The following is a 21,617-nucleotide window of genomic DNA, read 5'->3' as shown; positions in this document are numbered from 1 at the left end:
CATGCCCTGGAAGAGCACGAGTTATCTTTATTTACTACAATTTCGGAATAAGCAAAACTGGAGAAGTAGCTCAAGATACGGAAGGCTCTCTACTTACCACCAGCATTCCTAGCTTCGGCTCTCTCACGCGCTTCGACGCGCTGACTGTACGGCGTTCGTTCGTAAACAGGGATCTGCGGGTCTAAGTGGTTGTTGCTCGAGTGAATGGAGCTTCTGCACGTATAGCTCTTTCCAACTTCGATATTGGGAGAGTTGCGGCTCCCTATATACCTATGGTATCCAGAAGGCGAAGACTTAGCCTCCGTTTCGTGTCGAGCATGGCGCTTTTCCCTTGAACGAGCATCAACCTCTGCTTGAGCTTTTCGTGTCGCGTGTTCCGCGGCTCTAAAAAGGACCTTCAGTCCACTAATTCCTTGGTGTCGACCCTCTCTATTCTGATCTCTGGCGCGTTCACCAGGCCTTCTCTGATCATAATGCTCCCTTCTCGCACAATCTTCCCGTTCAGCCTGCACACCGGCGTGCAAAGGAGAACCTGAACTCTGCGCTCTCATGGAGGATCTCTCGCCTTTAGGTTCATGCCTACGCGGCTCGTCGATCATCGCTTTCTTCCCCTCGCTCTCAGTCATCCGCTTCTTGTCCTCCCTGTTCCCGTTCTCATCCCTCGTCTTCTTCCTCTCATCTAACGTACCTCTTCCCCGCCTTTCTTTCCTCCGCTGCTTCAAATCATAGCTTTCCATTCCCCATTGGTACCGTTCTCTCATGTGGTCCCCGAGACCAAACATAGGACCCATCTTAAATCTGTACTCCGGAAATGGGCCAGGAGACGCATCTCTCCAGCCTCTTTTTCCACGAACAAGTGGATTGCCGTTACGATCGAGCCTCTGCTGGCCACGCGAACTGCCTTCTCCTGGAGAATCAGACTGTAAGGGGGTGGAGCCGTCCCTTCTCGTGGCTTGGTGTGAAGCATGCTTTGGTTGAGCAGGGTCTTGGGCAGGCGGAGGCGCTCCAGATGCGCTATTCGTCATCAAGAACTCAGGATCTTCCTCGTGTCGCTTTGACTTCTCCCTCTCTCCCATCTTCGACGCACGATCTTGATCATGGTCCTGTTGAATTTCTCCCCTCCGTCCCCAATGACTACTTTCCCCTTTCTCAAGACAACTATCGATACCTACTGCCTCCCTCGAACAACGCCTTACCTGCCCGTTTCCTCCAGACATGTTAACAGCCTTTTCCCTGGCTTGTAAAACTTTTTCTTCCTTTTTTAAGCGATAAATCCTAACTTCTTCAGCGACGGCTTCTAGTATCAGCCTCCGCGTGCTGTACTGACTCAGTATTGGATGTCGCTGACGTTGGCCCGAGAGCAGGTGCTGCACGCGCGCTTGGACTTCGTGGCGGTAACTTTCCGATTTGGGGGAGGGTGTGCGCATGTTGGACATTTGTGTGCATTGTTAAAGGGCGTTGAGGCGTTGACGAGTGAGGTCACATTTAGCTGGGAAGAAGGTTCGCTGTGCGTTGGCTGTGAAATTAGGTCAAGGACTGATGTGAATGATGGTGCGCTGGACATGGTAGGATATGCGATGTCAATTGTAGGGCTGCTGACATGCCAATATGGCTACAAGCAAACCCGCCGGCGGACGCTTCTGCTGACGAAGTCAAACCTTGAAGAACACGCACTCGAAAGCTGGATTAGACAGCCAAGCTTCAATGCCTCGGTGGTTAACCTTGCTTCCCAATTTTCCGATCTGGAATTACCGCCGTCATCTTCCAGTTCCAACTCTACGAGACCCACCCTCGATACGACCCTTCCGGCATCCGCTTCAGCGAATCCAGCAAAAGCGTCTCCTTCTGTTGAGCCCCGCGTCATTTCTTGTAGGCCAGCAAATAGAAAGACAAACTGCATCAGGTATCTCTCTCGCTTCGAAACCTGCGATCAGCGAATAGACCATTTGTCTTAATGAGCCCGATATATGTGAATATTCTGACGGGTTGGTGGGAGTCAAGCTGTGGTAGACTAGACAGTCACTTCTCAAGGGGTTGGGTTGACTGGACCCTTTACTGTCAGCGTACCTTGGCCGGATGCGTAGATATTGGAAGTCGCTGGCGTAATGTCGACGTTCAGCACCTTGAAAAGGGCATGCATTCTTCCACCTGCGCCGCGAGAGCAACTTACCAAGCAGATCTTATAAGAAACCGATGCCCCACTAGAAGCGTAGTCTCTAGGTAGTTTCTAAGTTTGCAAATTGGCAAAATTTTCGACCGTGTAGGTCTGCTTCTTCGTCGATAAATGATAGCCAAAGCTTCCAGTCAGCGCCTCAAAGCTTCTTTTAGCCCAGTCAGCGGACCAGAGATAGTGTTTCACTATTTTGTTCTCTCATGTTCTGCGAAATAAGTGCCGTTGGTGTGCCTCTGGACGGCATTTGCGAGCCCAGACATTGCAGGCAAGTGATCTATGTGATTTTGGATCGCATTAACGGGCGCTGTCCTCACGTCAGGAGGAGTTCAACTCCCATGTGGAGAGCCAGAGCATGCGAGGAGAAATAGTGAGCTCTTGAAGAGTCCATCACGAGTCTCGAGCACACCCTTTAGGGATCTACCCGATCGTGGTTGATCTTTGTCAAAATCAGCATGAAAAAGGCTAAGACGGAGCAGCCTGTAATGTGTTCGAACATATACCTGTGTTGTCGCGCCGTCAAAAGGTAGACTGGGAGCGAAATTTTTCTGCGGCCTGGGCACCCGATAAACAAGTCAGTATCGCTGTCATTAAAACTGAGGGTTGCAAATGTGATGTGGGAACCGGTATGGACATCGCACATACTGTCCGAATCTCGTTCCCCGTCTTCCATAGAATTCGAGTTGATGCACAAGGAGTCGATCCGGACCTCAGGGACATTGAGTGCTCTAGCTACGACTGCAGCGTCTTGACAGGTCTTCGGGAGCTCATCAACAGGAATCCTTACTTACAGTCCAGGAGCGTCGACAAGGTGATAGTAAAGAAGCGCGCCGAACCCCAGCAGTAGCTCAAAGCAGCATATTCGCGCGTTGCTCCCGGACACGGTTCGTATAGACATGGTTTTTGCTCATCGGTTCCGTCAGCGTTAACACATGTTAGAAGAGCTCCCGAAGATGTAAGGCGGCTCTCGGAACGCTGCTCCATGCAATGCTTCAACCAGCCTTTGGCTCGCTTGAAACAGGATGGGGCAAAAGCATCGACTGAGATGTGAGCAGGAACCGGAAGGAGCAGGTAGACCTCCATCAAAGTATCTTTGAAGACAATAAAATAAAGACCTAAGTCATGAGCGTCAGTGCAGAGACTAATCGATGTCAGCTGCCCTGTCGCATCTTGGCATCGTAAGTCTTGCGTCGGCTGACCGTTCCCCACACTGGCTTTTCCCTTCAGGATCTCGAGTTCGTGAAATCCGTCGGTGTATTCTATGATTTTTTCCGAACAGAAGAGCGCACGGTGACAGCCGCCCAATGGTACGTGTTGCGGAGATTTGCTTAACTCGTTTCACGCTCAATTCCGCCCTTGGAAGGAAATCGCTACAGACTCATGCAGTGAGACCTGAACGAGACGGAAGATAACATAAACACCAAGGAACGGTGATTAGGGAGGATGCTGCGCATGACAATATTCCCTCGCGCAAGGCGCAAACTTCACAAGCGTCGCTAGCAGGGTAGGTGTAAAAACATGTCCTTGTATTGTATACAAGGTACGGAGCTAGTTGCGTAGCAATTAGTCGGAACTCATCAACTTGAGGTAATCACGCCGCCCTCAGCTTCTGCAAATCAGGTCGGGGCAATGCCGCATCTGCTTAAAAAGTATGCAAGGTACAGCAAAAGAGGTCCTAATAACGGTACCTAACCCTGGAATCTGCCCTACATACATCAGTTTATTAGTACGACATGTCGCTAAATACTCCTAATCGTACATGGGTATCCTATATCCCGCTAAATATTAGTGAACTAGATATTTCACAAGACGTATTATCTTCTCCCTCAAGAACCTTACCATGGTTATACACGTGATCAGCACAACAACACTAGAAGTAACTCTTCCCCGTCAACCGCGCCTTCCTCTTGCCCTTGGCTTTCTCCCCCTTCCCGCCCTCCTTCTTCCTCCCTTTCTCCTCCTTTGCCCATCTATGTATCTCCTCTTCATAGTTCGCCTCATACGGCCGATAAGCCCTCGTACTAGCGGCATCCTCATCAAACTCGATCTCCGGAAGCCATCCGCCGCGCTCTTCCCAGCTTCGAACCCCGTCGAGGAATTCCTCGATGCGGCTCCGCTCCCGGGATGTCTCGAAGCCGCAGCCACAGCCACATCCGACTACGCATTCGCCCTCGTCGAAGCCTTCGTCATTGGCCAAGCAGTCGAAGTGCGCAACGTGCCCGCATGCGGGACATAGGTAGAAGCGACCTGAGACACGGATCCAGCAGATGCTACAGCTGTATATGGGCTCGTTCTGATTTTTCTTGGTAGGCGAGTTGGCGGTATTGGTGGGTACGTTGAGGGACGAGCGGCCGGAGACGTTCGATGTGCCGCGGGAGAGGGATGGCCGAGAGGCCTTATGTGCGTAAGGAGAGAGCTTGCTGCCCCCGAGAGGTAAGTTGAAGGGATCTTGGGCCTCAGTTGCCGGAGTCGGAATGCTGAGGCGAAGGTATTGTTCGGATGCCGTGAACACGTCTGCTGGAGGCGCAGGTACTTCACTCACTGGCTGGAAGGAGGTGCCGGGTTTGAACTCGAGGGCTTCAGGGTTGAATGAAAAGCCTCGTGGGGAGGGAAGAGGTGAGCGTCTGAATTGCTGTGGCAAAGTTAGGCCTGGTGCGAGAGTAGAGCTTCGCGACAGCGTGCGTGAAGTCATTCTGGACCCGCCGCGGTCGCCGTCCTTTTTGAGTGCAAGATGCATCGACCCAGCCTTGGATTCAGATACCTCATCGAACGGGAAGTACGAGACCAGGCCGTTGAACTTGAGCACCTCTGCTCGCTTACTGATGAGACCCCAGCACCCGAGCAATTCAGCATACTGCTCTCTCCAAGCGCGGTACAACCCCTCCTTCGACATGTCCAGAAGTGGCGCGCTGACGCAGGCCTCGTTGTCAAACTGATCCTGGTTCTTCAGCGTGACCTTGATTCTGGAGCTACCATCGTCGTTGGCGCTAGAAGGTATCGGCGCTGTTTGCTCGGAAGCAACGTCCGGCCCAAGAGTGTCATAATCTGAATCTGAGTCTGAGATATAGTCAACGTTGACCTGGTCTGCTTGGCCAAAGCTTGCTCTCTTTCCTTGTTTCACACGCGGTGCTGCAAGCCCTCGTTCTTGACTACCGCTGCTGTAGAAAGTTGTCGTACCCCACGTCACTCCACTCGCTGGTAAGGAAGTAGAGAGATCGTCTGTGCGGGACTTGACAGGAGGCGATGCCGAAATGAACGACTTGCCCAGGTTCGCGAGGGCATTCGAGAATCCAGCGGATGATATTTTCTTGCCAATAGTCTGGGTTTGTTCGGGACTCGTAGAGTATGGCGTGTTAGCCATAGTCACGGAGCGAAGAGTGGGTGCCCTGGAAATGTTAGGTGGAGTGTTGCCGGTAGAGTACGGTGTCACAGGCTCGGAGGGCAAAATATCACTACCCCAAGGTCCGTTTGATGAACCGTGCGAACCATAAGTATCTAAATTCTTAGAAAGACGATGCCAACCAAACTCATAAACAGGGGTAGCGAATTTGGAATGGGCGGGTGTAGATGGCATAGGAACGGTGGGTTTGAAAAGACTCCAGGCGGCACCCGGGGATGCGAAGTAGTCGAGAGAAAAGGCCGGCGCTTCCATGGACATGGGAAGATGAGACTGCCTCATTTTGGCCATAGCACTAGGAACTCCTTCGCGAGCAGCTGGTTCTGAAAATACACAGGACAGCATGGCTAGCATCTGGGTATCCGCCAAGCGTTCGAAATGGTCAAATAATGCGGGAATTAGCCAGGTGACGATAGGATGGTGACCCCATTTTACTCTTCCTCTTAGCTTTGGATTAGTCACATTGTCCGCCTCATCGAACTGAAGGTCCAAGCCACTATCTTTTCTTTTTATCCTAACGAGTGCCCGTCGAGCAAGCACCAAGACCTGATCTCTCCTGTGAGACTGCGGCAGGATTTCCAATGGAACCTCATTGGTCAAAATGAGCCTGCAGAGCAACCAGATGTCCGCCAAATCATTGAAGCCGTGTTTCCTAGCAACCTCCGAGTTATGCAAGCAAACCGTTGGACCGTCGCCAAATATCAGATATTCCTCCGCAAGTATTTTCTTACTAGGAACGAACTCAGCAACCGAGTCACCCCGAATAGTTATGATAGCTTTTGTCCGATAGGCGCTGATCGGATCGACAGACGACGGTACGGAAGTTTTCGTATTTAATCGCGAGGATATCTTCTGCCATGGCAATGGAGGCAAAAAGTCTCTAAAGACAACCTCGCTTTCGGAGCCTGAAGATGTCGAAGGCGATGAAGACGATTCCCATGAAACCAGTGAAGAGCCGGGAGACTCTGAACCATACGTCGCTGTAATCCGACCAAACGTTTCGAATATGTCATCTTTGGAGGGATTCTGCTTCAAGTGTCTCGGGAGTCGGATAGGATCCGCCATCCCAAGCAACAATCCCGAGGAAGTCATGGTCTGGCCAATTCTTGTCACGGCAGGCCGTGGGAATCGGACCGACAAGAGCATTCCCGTCAAGGACCATCGAACTAAAGTCTGAGCAGGAAGAGGGATGTTAGTATTTGAATGTGAAGAGAGCATAAGATCTTTGTTGAATTCACCCGTTTCAGAATCATCGTCCTCCTCTTCCTCACTGGAGCTCTCCTGCATAGTTCCCTTTTCGGGCTCTTCTGAGTCTGGTTCGATAATCTCTTGAAGATCGGCATCGCCTAGTGCGTACGATAAAATAGCGGCCAATGCTGGTTGTGACTTATACGCATAGTTATTCGCGATCTGTTCCAGGACTTCTCTAAGATGGTCTATCATAGCTGGGGCGATAGCAGCTGTTGTCTTCTCGATAGTGATATCAAGCGGAAACAGGTACCGGTCCTCATTCAGCATGTCCGCTCCACCGGGATACATATCTGGGAATACAACCGTTAGACGAAGGAAGACGGTCTTGCGGATAGGTACTTGGCCCTCCGCAGCCAAAGTATCCATTTCACCCCATGGCGCCTTGAAGGCCACCACAATCCTGCGCTGGTGTGGATCAAACACCTCGAAGGATACGTTGGGATATTTTTGGCCCACAGCTTTGACCTCAGCGGCCAAATCAAATTCCTCGTTGGCTTCAGGGGTTTTGGAATCACCGTCGGTCTTGCGTCTCTCGATGTTGACGTTGTGCATCCAAGTAACGCTAGACACAACCCGTTGAGCCGGATTGCGTCTCACAGTGCGTGCAGTCATAGTAGCACGAGTCTGTCCATGGAACAAGCTAGACAAACCCGCCTTTGGTGGAGCATTGTTCCTGAGCAGAGTCGAAAGAGTACCGCCGCGGGCGTTCCCTTCCTGCGATTTGTTGGTTTGATCGTCATCTTTCGGAAACACTGGTCCATTAGCGAAGGTGATATATCTGGCGCCTTTTCTGGTGGAGACCGGTGGATCGGGCACCGCTCGACCCTTCTCGAAACCCACGGCTTGTTTCAGCGTATTGGCAGAGACGCTGTAGAGGCGTAATTTATGGTCAGTCGCCCAGGTCACCAGTTGGAAGTCGCGATCCTCAAAGCCTGTGTCACAGGTCCCGCGTGACCGCCAAAGAAACTCATGAAGGCGACCGCCTTCGCAGTCGTCATTGGTGAAGACGTGTTGGGGACTCTTGGTGGATGGAAGGGATGTCTCTTGCTTGTAAAGACTAAGGGATGCGCTCCCATGCTGCGGCATAGCGACAATGCCATTGGGGAAAGGGGTGTGGCGAGCACGCAACAACGGGTAATCCGTCAAGATGGTGCGAGTCGGTCGGTCAATAGACTCGACGATGCCAGCACCATCCCACTGCTTGATAGTCTTATCAAGGGAGCAAGTCAGAATCTTGGTGGACTCAGTGCGGTGCCAATCGATTCCGTAAACCTTGTTGAAGTGTGCATGAATCGTTGTAATGGGCTGAGCTCCGCGTCGCATGTCCCAGATGCGCACATAACGATCATGCGATGAGGCTAAGATGTGCTCGTTCTGGCGATTCCATTTTACCTGTGTAGCTCCTCCTTGCCAGTCGGCGAAATTGTTGCTTGGTACTCGAAGATGAGACGAGAACGCCCCGCTAGGGACAGCGGGGGTACGCAAATCCCAAGCAAAGATCTTGGTATCGAGCGCACATGTTGCCAAAACATCCGGATGGTGAGCGGAGAAGTTGATGTCGGTGATGGTCCCCTGGTGGGCATCCAGAGTCAACTGTATCGGCGCATGATCCGAGCTTGATTTGTGATTCAGATTGAAGATGACCGCTTTGTTGTTGTTGGTCGATGCAACCCACTCTGCCCGTGTCGCAAACGGAGACCATTGCACGTCTGCTACTTCAAAGCCAATGCGATGGCGAATGAAGCGCGGCGGAGAGTATGGGTTATCGAGGTCGATGATCAGGAGACCCTCGGTTCTATCTTCAGGTCAGCAGACCCCACAGTGGGACTGATAGGATGGAGGAAACATGGGCAGACTGTGCGGGAAAATGTACGAAGCTGCGATAGACCCGTGTATGTGACTTTGGAGAAATGCATGCTGAAGTAGCACGGGTCTCATGCAAGATGCAAGGGTAGAGACGCCGGAGGCACTTACCCTGCGAGGACAACATCGCGCCCGCTCGGGGAGATGGAGGCGGCGGTGTACTCCTCATTGATGTCGAATGTCACGTCCTTCTCGAACGTCAGTGATTGGAAGGGGTCCGCCGGCCCAGCCATGACGGCGGTTGCGGTTGCAAGCAAAGCTCGGCACGTGAGGAGGATGCAGCTGGAGCCCTGGAGTGGACGCGGCAAGGGTTAGGGGAGGTACTGCTGTTTGGAAACGGGCCGAGGGGCAGCGCCAAGGCAGCGCTACGGCGGCGTTTTCCTCCGTCGGGTATAGATGCGTCCCACGCTTGCCCCGATCGCCTTCCACCAAGCCGAAAGCGTAAGTTACAGCCCCGTCCGGAGAAGCCGCCGTGCTGACGCAGACCTGACAAACTGCAAGGGCGGGGCAACATGACCGCAGCAACCTGGTAAGCAATCTTGACTCCAACTTCCTCGCTGGCGGTCCGACTGCGTGTTGCCCTTCGCATCCTAGGCTCACTTTTTCTACAGCCCCGACACCAACGCCGACGACAAGGCCCCGCTTCTCAGCAACCATGGCCGCCCTTCCAAAGCGTATCATAAAGGAAACGGAGAGGCTGTCCAAGGAGCCAGTGCCGGGCATCTCGGCAGTCCCACACGACGACAACCTGCGCTACTTCGACGTGACTATCGATGGCCCCGCCCAGTCACCCTACGAAGGCACGTTGTTGCCTCCTTTCGTGCGACCAACACTGACTTGAGCAGGGGGGCGTGTTCAAACTGGAGCTGTTCCTTCCGGACGACTACCCGATGACGCCGCCCAAAGTTCGCTTCTTGACCAAGATCTATCACCCGAACATCGACCGCTTGGGCAGGATCTGCTTGGATGTGCTCAAGAGTGAGTGCCCATCCTACTATGTGCGCGTCTCTGTATCTAACATGCTCAGGCAACTGGTCGCCAGCTCTTCAGATCCGTACCATACTCCTGTCCATCCAGGCTTTGCTGGGCGCTCCGAATCCGGACGATCCACTGGCGAACGACGTGGCTCAACAATGGAAGGAGGACCAGAACCAAGCAATCGCGACGGCGAAAGAGTGGACCGAGAAGTTCGCAAAGGCATAGTCCACGTCAACGGCCTGTCGATGATGGTCAAGGAGGATGACCGTTGGCTTCCCAACCTCATCTCGTGCGCCGACGCATGGTCCGTCGCCTGGGGTGACGAAGGACATGTCTTCTCGAGCTTTGGTTCTTCTAGTGACAGTCGCTGGAATGATGACTCGAAAGACGAGGTCAGATTTCTCATCCCCTCCAAGCCCCAGTTTCACCGCAACTGGAAGTGCAACAACGTGCTGTATTACCAGCTGTGTTGCCCTTACGACTGTTTGTAAACTATATTCACGATGTTCACGGCTTGCGAACTTCCTCGGTCTTTAGACTTGCATAGCGATTCCTAATGGTGGCCCCATTGCACGGCGACATGCACAAGTGTCTTCTGAGCTGGCACTAGCGACTGGCAATTGGTAATGGTGTTCAGGATTGGGATTTTGGTGATATCCCCGTATTTGCACCATGAGATCTCTCATGAGGAAATGAACAGCGATTTCAGACATGCTGATTTGATTGAAACGTGCATTCACTCCTCGCAGTAGTTGTATGGTTCCTGGAAAATGCTCTGCTGTCGTCTACCATCTACGATTCAGAACCCAACGTAACATAAAGAGATAGCCGTAAGGAATCCAGTCCGCTCTTCCTGTGTTGTCATCTTCTCAGTGCGCCTATGATTGCTTTATGCCGGTCATTGTTCCGCGCAATGCTAACAGGACGGGCAGCACGTAACTCTTACAGAAAGGCTGTCTTCTCCGGGCACTGCTTGCTCCGGAAACCGGCATTTCGTACGTTAATGGCATTGCATTACACATACATCTCCAGCGACCCGAATGTCGAAATACCAATATAAGCACAGTACGCGGCCGAGTTTGGAAGAAGCGCACTGGCGAGGTCTTCTAGAAGCTTGCATTGAACTGGCCCTCTCTCCTATCAATGCAGATAGTCTCGGAATGGTATTTTGAACCGACGTTGGACTTCTGATGAAATGCAAATTGTGGTGACCCCCCTTCCGGTTTTCGTTCTTCACACACGAGATCGCTCCATCAGGCTGTGTAACTCCATTGGCGGCGCGAGCTATCGCTCATCGCCCTCGGCTCAACGACGAGAAATTCCATATGGGCCAGTGAAACTTTCCAAGGAGCGAAAGCTTTCAGACACCCTATACACTCTCAAGCTCTAAGCAGAGAAGAGGTAGAAGTGGATGGCACCAGGGTGGAAGCAATGCCAGAATCGGAGTGCCCGCGTGGGCTTTGAATTTCCATGAGTAGCTTACATAAAGATGTTAGGAAAAGCCGGGAAGCAGTCAAGCTACACAGGCCAAAACCGAGAAGATCCGAAGGCTGAAGATGATGCTGGAACCTCCCGAAGAAATGTAGCGTATTTTTTTGGTAATGTTGGGCGGGCCCATTAAGCTAGGCAGTATGGCGCCTGTGTCATCTTTCCACCAGCACGTCGTATCTAGGGCGGCGGGGATTACATCTGCGGCAGATATGCTTGGGTGTTAAGTTTACATTGCTTGACACGGGACCGTTGTACGTTTCCTAGAAAGCACGGCTGTTCATTGAGGATGATGATTCCATTCGGTCGGCAAGTCAATGCTAATCAGGTCATTCTTCCGGCCGAGGCGAAACTGAACGGCGTGCTGAGTGTCGAACGATACAACAGTTGCTGAGCCGGGCAATTTGCGTGGGATCATCGAACCGGACCTGGGCGACAGGGTCCTTCTTGGAGTGTCAATACGGAAGAGGTAGCGTCAACGAGCCCAACTGGATTCTTTCGGTTAAGTTAACTGATGCCGCTGTACACCGTATTCGACGACATAGTCTTTGTGACGAAGAGCACGGTGGGTCTGGTCCTCTGTGAGATGGGATGCACAACAGGCGAACGCCGTATATGGAGTCTACGTCAGGGACCCAGCGGTCTTTCGCTCGTCTAGGGGGAGTTGCTAGTCGTCCTGCCGAAACACACCCACTTTCTTAACTTATTTTCCTTGATCATGCCCATGCTCTGGCTGGTTCAGTTGCAACGGGCGCACTCTGTATTGACAGGTTGTTTTAGCCTGTCGCGATAGGTAGAACGGTGGTGGTGGGAGTTAGCGGTCAGCGTCCCGTCGTTATAACCTCGTGGTAACCTCCGCTGATAGGTTTGCCGAGGCGCAACAAGAGCAAGGCGATACCTTGAGGTACGTATGCTGATGAGAAGCTTGATCGAGGCGGTGGAAAGGAGCACGCTCCATATACATACGCACTACTAGAGTTGGCTAATCTGCTGTATGACAATTGTGTCGTGCTGTGGCGAGGAGGCGGGTGTAGATGCATGGTGGAGGAGCGAAGTGGTCAAAAGCTTGGGGCGACAGGTCGTGAAAGCAACACACGGTGGTGGAGAAACGCAATTATGAGCTACTAGTCTACCTGCTAGTTATCCACCCACCCTCGAATTGCTCGCCTTCATTCGGTCGACCACCACTCTCATACCGCGTACGCTCGTCTAATCTCGACATCCGTCCTTCCTCACCACCGACCAGAAGATCCCAATCGCCTCTGGCAAACCCCCAGGCCATGTCGTTCTCTGGCTCTGCCCTCCCACTCGTCGTGGTGTCCTGGGCCACATCCACATCAAGGTCCGCTCAGCGTTCCGCCGCCGCAAGAAACCCTATGACAACAGCCGCAGAACCATGGGAAGCCCGACACTCCCGAAGACACGTAGCCTGGTATTCGCACCGGCGGCGACTTCAATTTGGATTCTCCCTCGGCGACATGCGTCATCGGGACTCAACATAGCTTCTGCAATGATAACTAACCCCTACTGCAGCTCCGTTATGACATGGACACGCAGCTATCTCTCTTCGTGCGTGCGAACTTGTGGGTAAAATCCGTCTCCAAAGTTTCATAACAAGATGGCGCTTCGTTCTTGCATATTCCGGGTGTCTAGGTTCGGCGTCAGTATAGGATCCTGTAGGCATCTGGATTAGGATAAGACGTACTGGACAAGTGGAGATAGTGGCAATGCATCCATTCTTGCAACCCTCTGCAATAAGCGCGCTCGCGACTCATACGTGTACGCGATGCGCAGAAGATCGTATATCGACAAATACGTCGTCGACATGTTGGCTGGACTATCTCTTTGCGGGGATTACTCCTTGTAGCGGAATGGTATAAGGCTCTTGCGTTCAAGAGCCTTAGTATCAGAGAGCAAGCAGCGTTAAGCTATACAGCGTAAATGAGGATCAAATAAGCAGGGACACACGACATGCTCTCTCATCGGCGAGCTACAGCACATGCAATATATACACCCCAGACTTCCCCTCATGCTCGTTTCAGCGCAGCGTGTCCGCCATACGCGCAGCGGTGCGCAGAATTCGGCCCTTCCCGGCGTTTAGCGGGGCCACGCGACCGTCCATCATCCGACGTGTGGGCCCTACCAGCACGCTCAACCGCTTTTTCCGACATGTCCGATTAAGACGCGTAATTGTGCTTGGGCGTGGTATGAGGGCTCTTAGTTGCATGGTATAGGCTACGTGGGTGACTCAGAGACGGAGGGTCCGCGGTGTGGCGCAGGATTCGGGCGTCGGAGATGGGTGGAAACAACCGACATGGCCGCAGGATCAATCATGTCAGCGTAGAGGCAAAGCACAGAGGTGGGAAGACGAGTAAGCAGAGAATGGTATGGTAGTGTATTGACTGTACTTCGGTTGTGTTATGCATTACAAAGGGTACGGTAGAAACATTTGAAGAACTAATTACAGTTCAAGGACGAAATGGGTCTGGCCGTACGACTGTATAGTACATTGGGAAGGGCTTAGATTGCGAGGTGCAGTGCAAGGAAGAAATATGCTGCGTATCTCCTGGACAAGCCCTGACCTGCAGGATCTATGCTCCTATCCATTCGGTCCAGCAATTTAGGCTGTCTCCGCCACCGTCCGAGCGAGCCTTAGTCGAACTCACAACCATTCCCACGACGTGAACACGACGTCTAGTATCGCCAATCAGGCTTTACTTGATGTCGAGCATTAGCCTCATTGTACCGCTGGCGTGCCGCCTCATAACAACGCTTCCGAATCGCCGTCTCGATATGGATATCCGCCAGCGGAACGAACCTTTTTTGCCAACAATCGAGAAGAGATGCGCTTCTCAAGTTTTACGTCTATTATCTTGTCATACCACTTGTTGAGCTCGTGAGAACAAGGTGGCACCGGCCTCTCAAGCTTCATATTATGCTTCTGAAAGTCAATGGAAGCATCCAGCGGCCGATACTCTGGAGGAAGTTCAGCACGCCACGCCTCGTTGTGCTTCAAGTCATGCAGAGAAGGAATAGCTCCACCCTCTAGTTTCTTCATCTTGATGAACTCGGCGTTTGACATGACGGGTAAGATACCCAGTGCGAACCACTGCATCGACGCTCCAATCGAGTACACATCACCACATGGCGTTTGTTTGACGCGCCGCTCTGCGAATGGAGGTCCAAACTCATAGGTCCCGCGAAATGTTCCGTTCTCGCTGAGCGGCAAGAGCCTACTAACATCACAGATCCTGAACGTAGGCAGCAGTGGAACGTCCTGACTTTGCCACCCAGGCGGCGAGAAGACGAGAACATTATCGGGCTTCAAATCACCGTGGACGTGTGGCTCACCAATGCGGTTATGCAACCAGTCCAACCCTAGACTCATGTCGCGAAGGAACTTCCACAGCGTCATTTCTGGTACTCCATCTCCGCCCTCTTGCATTCTTAGAGCCTTTCGATACGATATCATGTCCCCATATTCTGCAAGCTCGAATACGAGCGCCGGGCCAACAGGCTGCCACTCCTGGAAGTGGGTTAGGAGGGACACTATGTGTTCGTAAGGAGGTACCTTTTTGAGGACTGCGATTTCCTTTTGCAGAATCGTCGAGCGGCCGGAATTGGCGGTCTTGACGGCGACGGAGTGGCCAGTGGTGCGTTTTTTCCAGTGGGAGACAGTCCCGTCTACCCCAGCAGCGACTTCGCCCTTGAACGTGAAAGTAGAGCGGAAAATTTGGGCGTCCTTCCACTGGGGGTTGGTTAGCGCAGACATGTTGGGAGAACTCGAAGTGAGAAGAGCCTGAGCCTGCAGGTGCGTCTCAAGTAGCATCCGGTCAAGGTCAGGGGACGCTGTCGGATATAGCTACCTTGCCCGTATTGCGTCAAGATTAAAAATTCTGAGGAGCCCGGTATGGCGTACAAGATGATCTTATAGCAAGACATCACTCTTGCATAGTGAAGAAGAACAAAATCAGCATTGTGTTGGCTCGATGGTAACAATGCTGGAAGTCAGACACTCGCAAGCAGAACAAAGGCATTCGCTTTCAAACGTTGTGAACTGCGAAACTCGACTTCTCCAAATCCGGGGGAATGAAGCTCTTTAGCATCTGTATCATCTGATGATTGATTCTATTAGTGTGAGACTCCGTTCTGCACTTTATTGCTTAAGGAGTTCTAGTAGTATATTCTACACGTTCCAATATAGGCGAGGCTGTAGCTGTTAGTCCTCTATAGTACTACCTAGTTCAAAGAAGCTAGTATACCCTGTCGTATCCTCCAAACCCTTAATAGTATCCTAAGGATTTAGAAGTTAGTACTTGTTATGTTAGTATGCATTCTACGTGTCAGACATGTGTCCTTCTTATGCGCCTGAGAACTTGAAACCTAGCTTAAAAGTATTCTATAGTTATTTATATTCTAGAATACTGAGCACATACCTTTAGAGGTAGTCTAACATAAGTAATACTTCTAGAACACTAGAAATACTTCTTTGTATATTAAAATGCAGGTCCTAATAAGTAAAACAATTATAGAGAATTTTGAGATAACGAGGGTTCTATCAGTATTAGTAATTTGGGTCCTGGATTGTACACGAAATGGTGTCGGACTTGGATTAGTTGCGATTTATAGATTATGAGGCATATTTCTATGGGAAGTTCTAGTTGAGCAAAGGATGCAGAAGCGTGCTGAACGAGGACTTTACTCTGCCACACTATTAGCTTAAAGAAGGTACTAGACAGAACTGGATCTTACATCGACGCCCGGCTCTCTCATAGACGCGGTTCAGCTTTTAGTAGTCTGCACTCTTGACTGGGCCTTTAAATGTCAGTAACCGCGCGAGCTTATCCATAGTATATACCCACACTCTTGTTCTGCGAATCTCATACAGCGCTGAGACTGACTGCCGCTCCGTTCTGCTGGATGATGCTCTTCGCTTGTATATCTTCCGATAACGTGGCAGGACCCAGCGCGCCTTCGTTGTCCAGCCTGTTCAAACCTGCACAGCTGTTTCGTTCCTCATAAATATCCTCTGCTTCACGTCTCTTCGTTGCGCTTCTGATTCGCTTGTATTAATGTGAACTTTCCGCCCCAGTGAGTTTGTATTATAATTGGCGGTGAACATTAGGCCGTCTGGCCCCCTTGCAGAAACTACGCCTGCTTGGGTGGACTTGTTAGAATTGTGTAGCATCCCTATGAGTGTTTTGATACGTACCTGCACACGTCGCTCACGTGTCGATACTGACACGGTACATGCTTGCGCGATGCGTTGGTCTAGCAGGCCATTATACGGGTATAGCATAAACTGCATGTGCCGCCTGCGCCTGTGGACCGGACCGTCGCTAGAGCTCATGCTGGAAATTGTTGGTCGTCCCTCGCAAGTGTAGGTGTAGTTGTTTAAGGCGTCTACCTGTCCGCATCAAATAGTCACGAGGTATCAGGAGGACGCTGTCAGTTACATAAGGAACATGCGATAGTGCGAAGTAATGAAACCACTGAAGGTTGCGCTAGTACGACCGCGTTTGACGGAGCTAGTGGACAAGGCGACGCGATTCGCCGTTATAGAAAACGTGATGGCCATGTTGACTGTGCCCGTTATTGAGTATTGAGAGTAGCTCGTCGATCGCTTGGGAGCAATGCCAGTCCAGTGGGAGATATTCACCGTAAGGTAAACGTCCTTGAGCTTCACAAGTCTGGTAGCGAGAAAAGATGTGAATGGAGTGAACAGTCCCAGGCCAAGTTTATATCGGTACAAAAGTTGTCGAATATACCGGTCCAGGGCACACGGTTGATCCTCCTGCTCTGACGTGAGGTCGCTGTAGACTAGAGCATAGCTGCCCAGGTGGTGAGAGCGATGGAGGCCATATTGATCAGAGCTAAGCACGGAAGAGACAATAGGAAGCGCACAGCTCCCCGGCATGGAAGTCAAGTACGAACATCTTGGAACGGTAGCAGAATGGTGTAGCTTCTTCGTGTATCTGCTGGTTTACCTCAAGTAGCGCTGGATCGATGGGAGACTTGAAATGGAATGTATGCGAGTACCTCACTCTTGGCATTGTTTGGAGGTATGTAGTAATCTTGTTGTCGCGCAGGTTGCGAAGGACCTCGATGTAGCTAGAGTCGTCCTCATTGATGTACGATCGGGCGTAACCAGACCCGTGGTCGTCCTTGCCGATGACGAGTCCGAGTATCCCCATCTGACATCGATAAGGTGATCTTCCCGAGGTCCTCGTCGAGGCCTCGACCGGAGGAATAGGAGTCGCTGTCCTTGAAATACTGCGATCCCCAGGGCCCTAGGAAGTTAGCCAGAAGTCGTCCACATCGAGCCATGAAAAGATCGGGGAGGAACTTCTACAAAGCATCGATACTGCATCATCCTTCCCGACGTTCCTGGATTCGCCCCTTTGCCATTTGAGCTGCCATCATTTGGTGTTTTAACACGTGGCGCACCGCTTTCACGCGGAGGATACCTGGCACATCTCTACAGGTGTGGGGGTCAAAATATAGTGTAATGTGCAAAAACCAAAGGGTATCTCTCAGCCTGACTTGATCTGCGAACACGAATTCGTATATCTCATGGCGCGAATCGAGAGAAAGGTCGACAAATTCAGCGTCAGTATGGCAACGACCGATGTTCGACGACGACCGATGTTCGACGACGACCGATGTTCGACGACAATGGCACAGAGCGATGGTTGTTGGTGGCGAAGTTACAAGAGAGGAGTGGAACCCCGTCTTTTCCGCGCTCGGGAAGCACGCGCCACAATTACCTACCTAACGCCACAGCACATCCCTGTCTCCGATACGGCGGGCGCATACAATTTTCTGGGGACACGCATACAGTCATCAACTGATATCGCAACGCACACCTCAAATCGCCGTTACACCTCCTTCATACACACACAATCATGGCGTCGCAGAAAAAGGTAGCAGAGAACATGCTCTGGGGAGGCCGTTTCACACGTACGTATTCTCAAGGGCCTAATGTGCCTTATCATTCATGCTCCATCATACATGTGTGATCACACACTGACAATGCGTAGAGGGCCTTGATCCCGTAATGGAGCAGTACAATGCATCCCTACCTTACGACCGCCTCTTTTACGCCCAAGACATCGCCGGTAGCATTGCATTCGCCCGCGCAAACCTCAACAACGGCATCCTAACTTCAGACGAATTCGCAGCCATTGAGAAGGGCTTCGCACAGATCAAGGAAGAGTGGGCGTCGAACAGCTTCGTGGTAAAGGACAACGATGAGGACATACACACAGCGAACGAGCGGAGGCTGAGCGAGATTGTCGGCAAGGACATCGGAGGAAAGCTGCACACGGGCCGGAGTCGCAACGAACAGGTCGCGACGGATATGCGATTGTGGTTGAGGGAGGAGCTCAGGACGCTAGAAGGATACCTTGTGCAGCTCATCAAGACGAGCGTGGAGAGGGCAGAGGCAGAAATCGAAGTGCTTATGCCGGGCTACACGCATCTCCAGAAGGCGCAACCCGTCCGCTGGTCCCACTGGGTGCTCTCCCACGCGACCGCCTTCTCCCAGGAGCTTGAACGTCTCCGCGAAGTCATCAAGCGCGTAAACCGCTCGCCACTTGGCTGCGGTGCCCTCGCTGGTAACCCCTTCAACATCGATCGCCATGCCATGGCCAAGGAACTTGGCTTCGAAGGCCTCCTTCCAAACTCGCTGAACGCCGTGGGCGACCGTGACTTCGTCTTCGAGACTCTGCAGTGGGGCTCTAGCTTTATGCTCAAGATGTCACGGTGGGCCGAAGACTTGATCATCTATTCAAGCTTGGAATTTGGCTTCGTGCGACTAGCAGACGCATACTCGACAGGCAGCTCGCTCATGCCACAGAAGAAGAACGCCGATTCACTCGAGCTAATCCGAGGAAAGTCCGGTCGCGCATTCGGACACATGGCCGGGCTGTACGTAACTATCAAGGGCCTGCCCACGACGTACAACAAGGACCTTCAGGAATCCGTCGAGCCGCTTATCGACCACATCAAGACCGTCGGTGACTCGATGCAGATCGCCACGGGCGTGTTGTCTACGCTCACAATCAAGCCGGAGAAGATGATGGCGGCGTTAGCGCCCGAGATGCTGGCGACTGAGTTCGCCGACTACCTCGTCAGGAAGGGCGTGCCGTTCCGCGAGGGCCACCACATTTCCGGGCGGGTCGTTGCGTTGGCTGAGAACGAGAACGTACCCATGGACAAGCTGAGCTTGGAGCAGCTCAAGGGTATTGACTCGCGGTTGGGCGACGATGTGGTTGAGTGTCTCGACTACGAGCGTGCTGTGGAGCTGAAGAATGCGACGGGCGGTACTAGCAAGAGCGCGGTGAGGGAGCAGATCGAGATGCTGAAAGAGCAGCTATAGTAAATCTCTTTAGCGGAATGGACAGGTGGATAGACACTTGACACGAGCCTCACGGACGGATACATACCCTACGAAATGTCGGCCTTTGGTTGGGAAGGCGCATTGTGATGTTTTGTATCAATTCCGTGCGGTGAGGTGATCACGACAGCAGAAGAATAATGAAGAATTTGAAGTAGCAGTTGATTCAAAAAGGGGTATCTGTTACAACGCAATCATCAAGAATGCGCCCGTCATCCATCTCATGCTCCCCACAAACAAAGTCCATTATCATACAGTCCGTAGCAATGCATTACCTCGGCTGATGTCTTCATGCTCCCGACTGGCCAGCTTGTCCTTTCTCGTCGCGCTCAATTCAGCCTAGACGCCCAAATCCCGCCTCATACGATGACCTTAGCTTTGGTTAATGGTGCATCTCACTGCGGCGGGACCACCTAGACTCTACTAGTATGGTGAGTGGTGCGCGTCTTCATGCCACGGCGCCGGGAGCCGGCTTTGCCGCAGGTCAGACAGCTGATAATGATGTCGAAGAGAGCGACGATGCCGTTGATGATGGCGGTGCAGACGGCGCCGATGGCGTGGACAATGGTCATGATGACATTGCCGATGGTGCGGAAGATGGATTGGATCTGTCGAAGATGTGAGCATGGTAGCATGGGGGCAAGGGTGAGGGAGATGGCTTACGCAGGAGAGCACGGCGCCCATGGTGACGGTTGTGCGGGTGGTTGTTGGTGGTGTGTGGTGTTTGTGCTGTGGTGTGTCAGCAGCTGGCGTTGCTTGGATGGGGTGGTCAGCGTACGTGGTGTGGTTGGGCTCGGTAGCTGGAGCTGGATGGGTGTGCTCGGTCGTGTGTTTGTTGATGGTGTGGAGGACTTCTGAGGTATGTAGGGTATTGACGCTCACGAGTGTGTACCGCCTTCTTTATAAACGGCGCGCATTCCTTCCCTCTTACCTGGGCAACGCACCTGACGTCACACCCCAATCACAGTCTGCTCCCTCGCACCACACTGACCACCGCACGGCCCAGCACGCCGGGCTTCACCATGCAGGCTCACCCGCAAACGCACATGCCTCTCAAAACCTGCTCTGCGCGCCTGCACCCAAGCGACCACCCACGCCGCTTTGTCTCGACGCCGGCTAGCGCGCTGGACCGCCGCCCGAAGCGGAAGCGATGGACGCCCGCCCGCCCGATTAGGCCATGACGCAGTCGCCGCATCCCTGCAGCGCGCCCTCACGCGCCACAGAGCCACAAGCTTATTTGCCCGCATGACGGAATGAGAGGCAGCCAAAATTTCCGTCCAGGGACGTGATGCGGCACACGCTGTGGCTGCCATCGCGATTGCGCGCGCCATCGACAGAGACCAGGGCACATTGGGAAATCCGCGACGGATACACCTGCCGGCTCCGATGGCATCGTGCGAATAGACAGCAACTGCGCATGCACTCCCCTCCACACCATCCCAACACGCCAGCCTCCTCGAGGTCATGGCAACCACAAACTGCACAAACTGCATGCCCACGACCATGACGTATCCCCCAGCCCTCCGATCCCGAAGTCACCGCTCAACCGATATCACGGAACCCGTGAGTCGGTGCAACTCACCCATGCCTTGTTTTGCACCCCTGCCACCGTGGCGTCACCATGCGCTTGCCTTGGCCGCCAGATTGGCAATCTCGAGAATGCCTGCTCTGCATCCGTGCTGCCGTTCCAGACCGTTTCGCAAACATGAACGGGCGGCTTGCTATAAACCAGTGGCACGTGTGCCGCGTGGCGAGCTTAGACGAGACATCAGCCACGTCTTGGAGCTTGAGCTGCCAAAGTGTGGCTGGGCGCATTGTCTGACAGCCCTGGAGCGCTTGTTGAGCACCTGCTGAACTACCCGCGAATTAGTACCACCTGCAACCATCACCGCGTCAGCTGATAGCGCCTCTGTCGTCCTTGTTCGTGCTTGCAACTGCGATCCAACACATCCCATTGCGTCCATGCTCTATGTACACTTCATAAAGCTACGCCACATCCTGTAATACCATATACCCGTTATCATGCTGGCCATACAAAGATAATCTAACCAAATGCGCCAAGCGGACGATCG

At 52.6% G+C, this 21,617-nt stretch overlaps 5 protein-coding genes across 5 annotated transcripts; 2 read left to right on the top strand and 3 right to left on the bottom strand.

The window, feature by feature from the left end:
* Positions 1–4,040: 4,040 nt before the first annotated feature.
* On the bottom strand, positions 4,041–8,914 carry N0V89_004359 (uncharacterized protein; the record flags this gene model as incomplete). Its single annotated transcript, XM_056213145.1, has 2 exons — positions 4,041–8,613; positions 8,793–8,914. 2 exons carry the CDS (start codon positions 8,912–8,914, stop codon positions 4,041–4,043), a joined length of 4,695 nt encoding a protein of 1,564 aa, XP_056073453.1.
* Positions 8,915–9,336: 422 nt separating this feature from the next.
* UBC13 (Ubiquitin-conjugating enzyme 13) lies at positions 9,337–9,884 on the top strand (the record flags this gene model as incomplete). The annotated part of the gene is made up of 3 exons (XM_056213144.1): positions 9,337–9,501; positions 9,527–9,659; positions 9,709–9,884. The coding sequence occupies 3 exons, from the start codon at positions 9,337–9,339 to the stop codon at positions 9,882–9,884; spliced, it is 474 nt and encodes a 157-aa protein (XP_056073452.1).
* A 4,024-nt stretch (positions 9,885–13,908) lies between these two features.
* N0V89_004357 (uncharacterized protein) lies at positions 13,909–14,919 on the bottom strand (the record flags this gene model as incomplete). The annotated part of the gene is made up of 1 exon (XM_056213143.1): positions 13,909–14,919. One exon carries the CDS (start codon positions 14,917–14,919, stop codon positions 13,909–13,911), a length of 1,011 nt encoding a protein of 336 aa, XP_056073451.1.
* Positions 14,920–18,052: 3,133 nt separating this feature from the next.
* ARG4 (argininosuccinate lyase) lies at positions 18,053–19,527 on the top strand (the record flags this gene model as incomplete). Its single annotated transcript, XM_056213142.1, has 2 exons — positions 18,053–18,107; positions 18,188–19,527. 2 exons carry the CDS (start codon positions 18,053–18,055, stop codon positions 19,525–19,527), a joined length of 1,395 nt encoding a protein of 464 aa, XP_056073450.1.
* A 431-nt stretch (positions 19,528–19,958) lies between these two features.
* Positions 19,959–20,229, bottom strand: N0V89_004355 (uncharacterized protein; the record flags this gene model as incomplete). The annotated part of the gene is made up of 2 exons (XM_056213141.1): positions 19,959–20,153; positions 20,209–20,229. 2 exons carry the CDS (start codon positions 20,227–20,229, stop codon positions 19,959–19,961), a joined length of 216 nt encoding a protein of 71 aa, XP_056073449.1.
* Positions 20,230–21,617: the final 1,388 nt, after the last annotated feature.

The sequence above is a fragment of the Didymosphaeria variabile genome, assembly GCF_027946475.1.
Source record: "Didymosphaeria variabile strain IMI 356815 chromosome Unknown scaffold_3, whole genome shotgun sequence".
NCBI classification, from domain to species: Eukaryota; Fungi; Ascomycota; class Dothideomycetes; order Pleosporales; family Didymosphaeriaceae; genus Didymosphaeria; species Didymosphaeria variabile.
The sequence above is the reverse complement of the archived record's forward strand: the minus strand, read 5'-3'. Positions and strand labels throughout refer to the sequence as shown.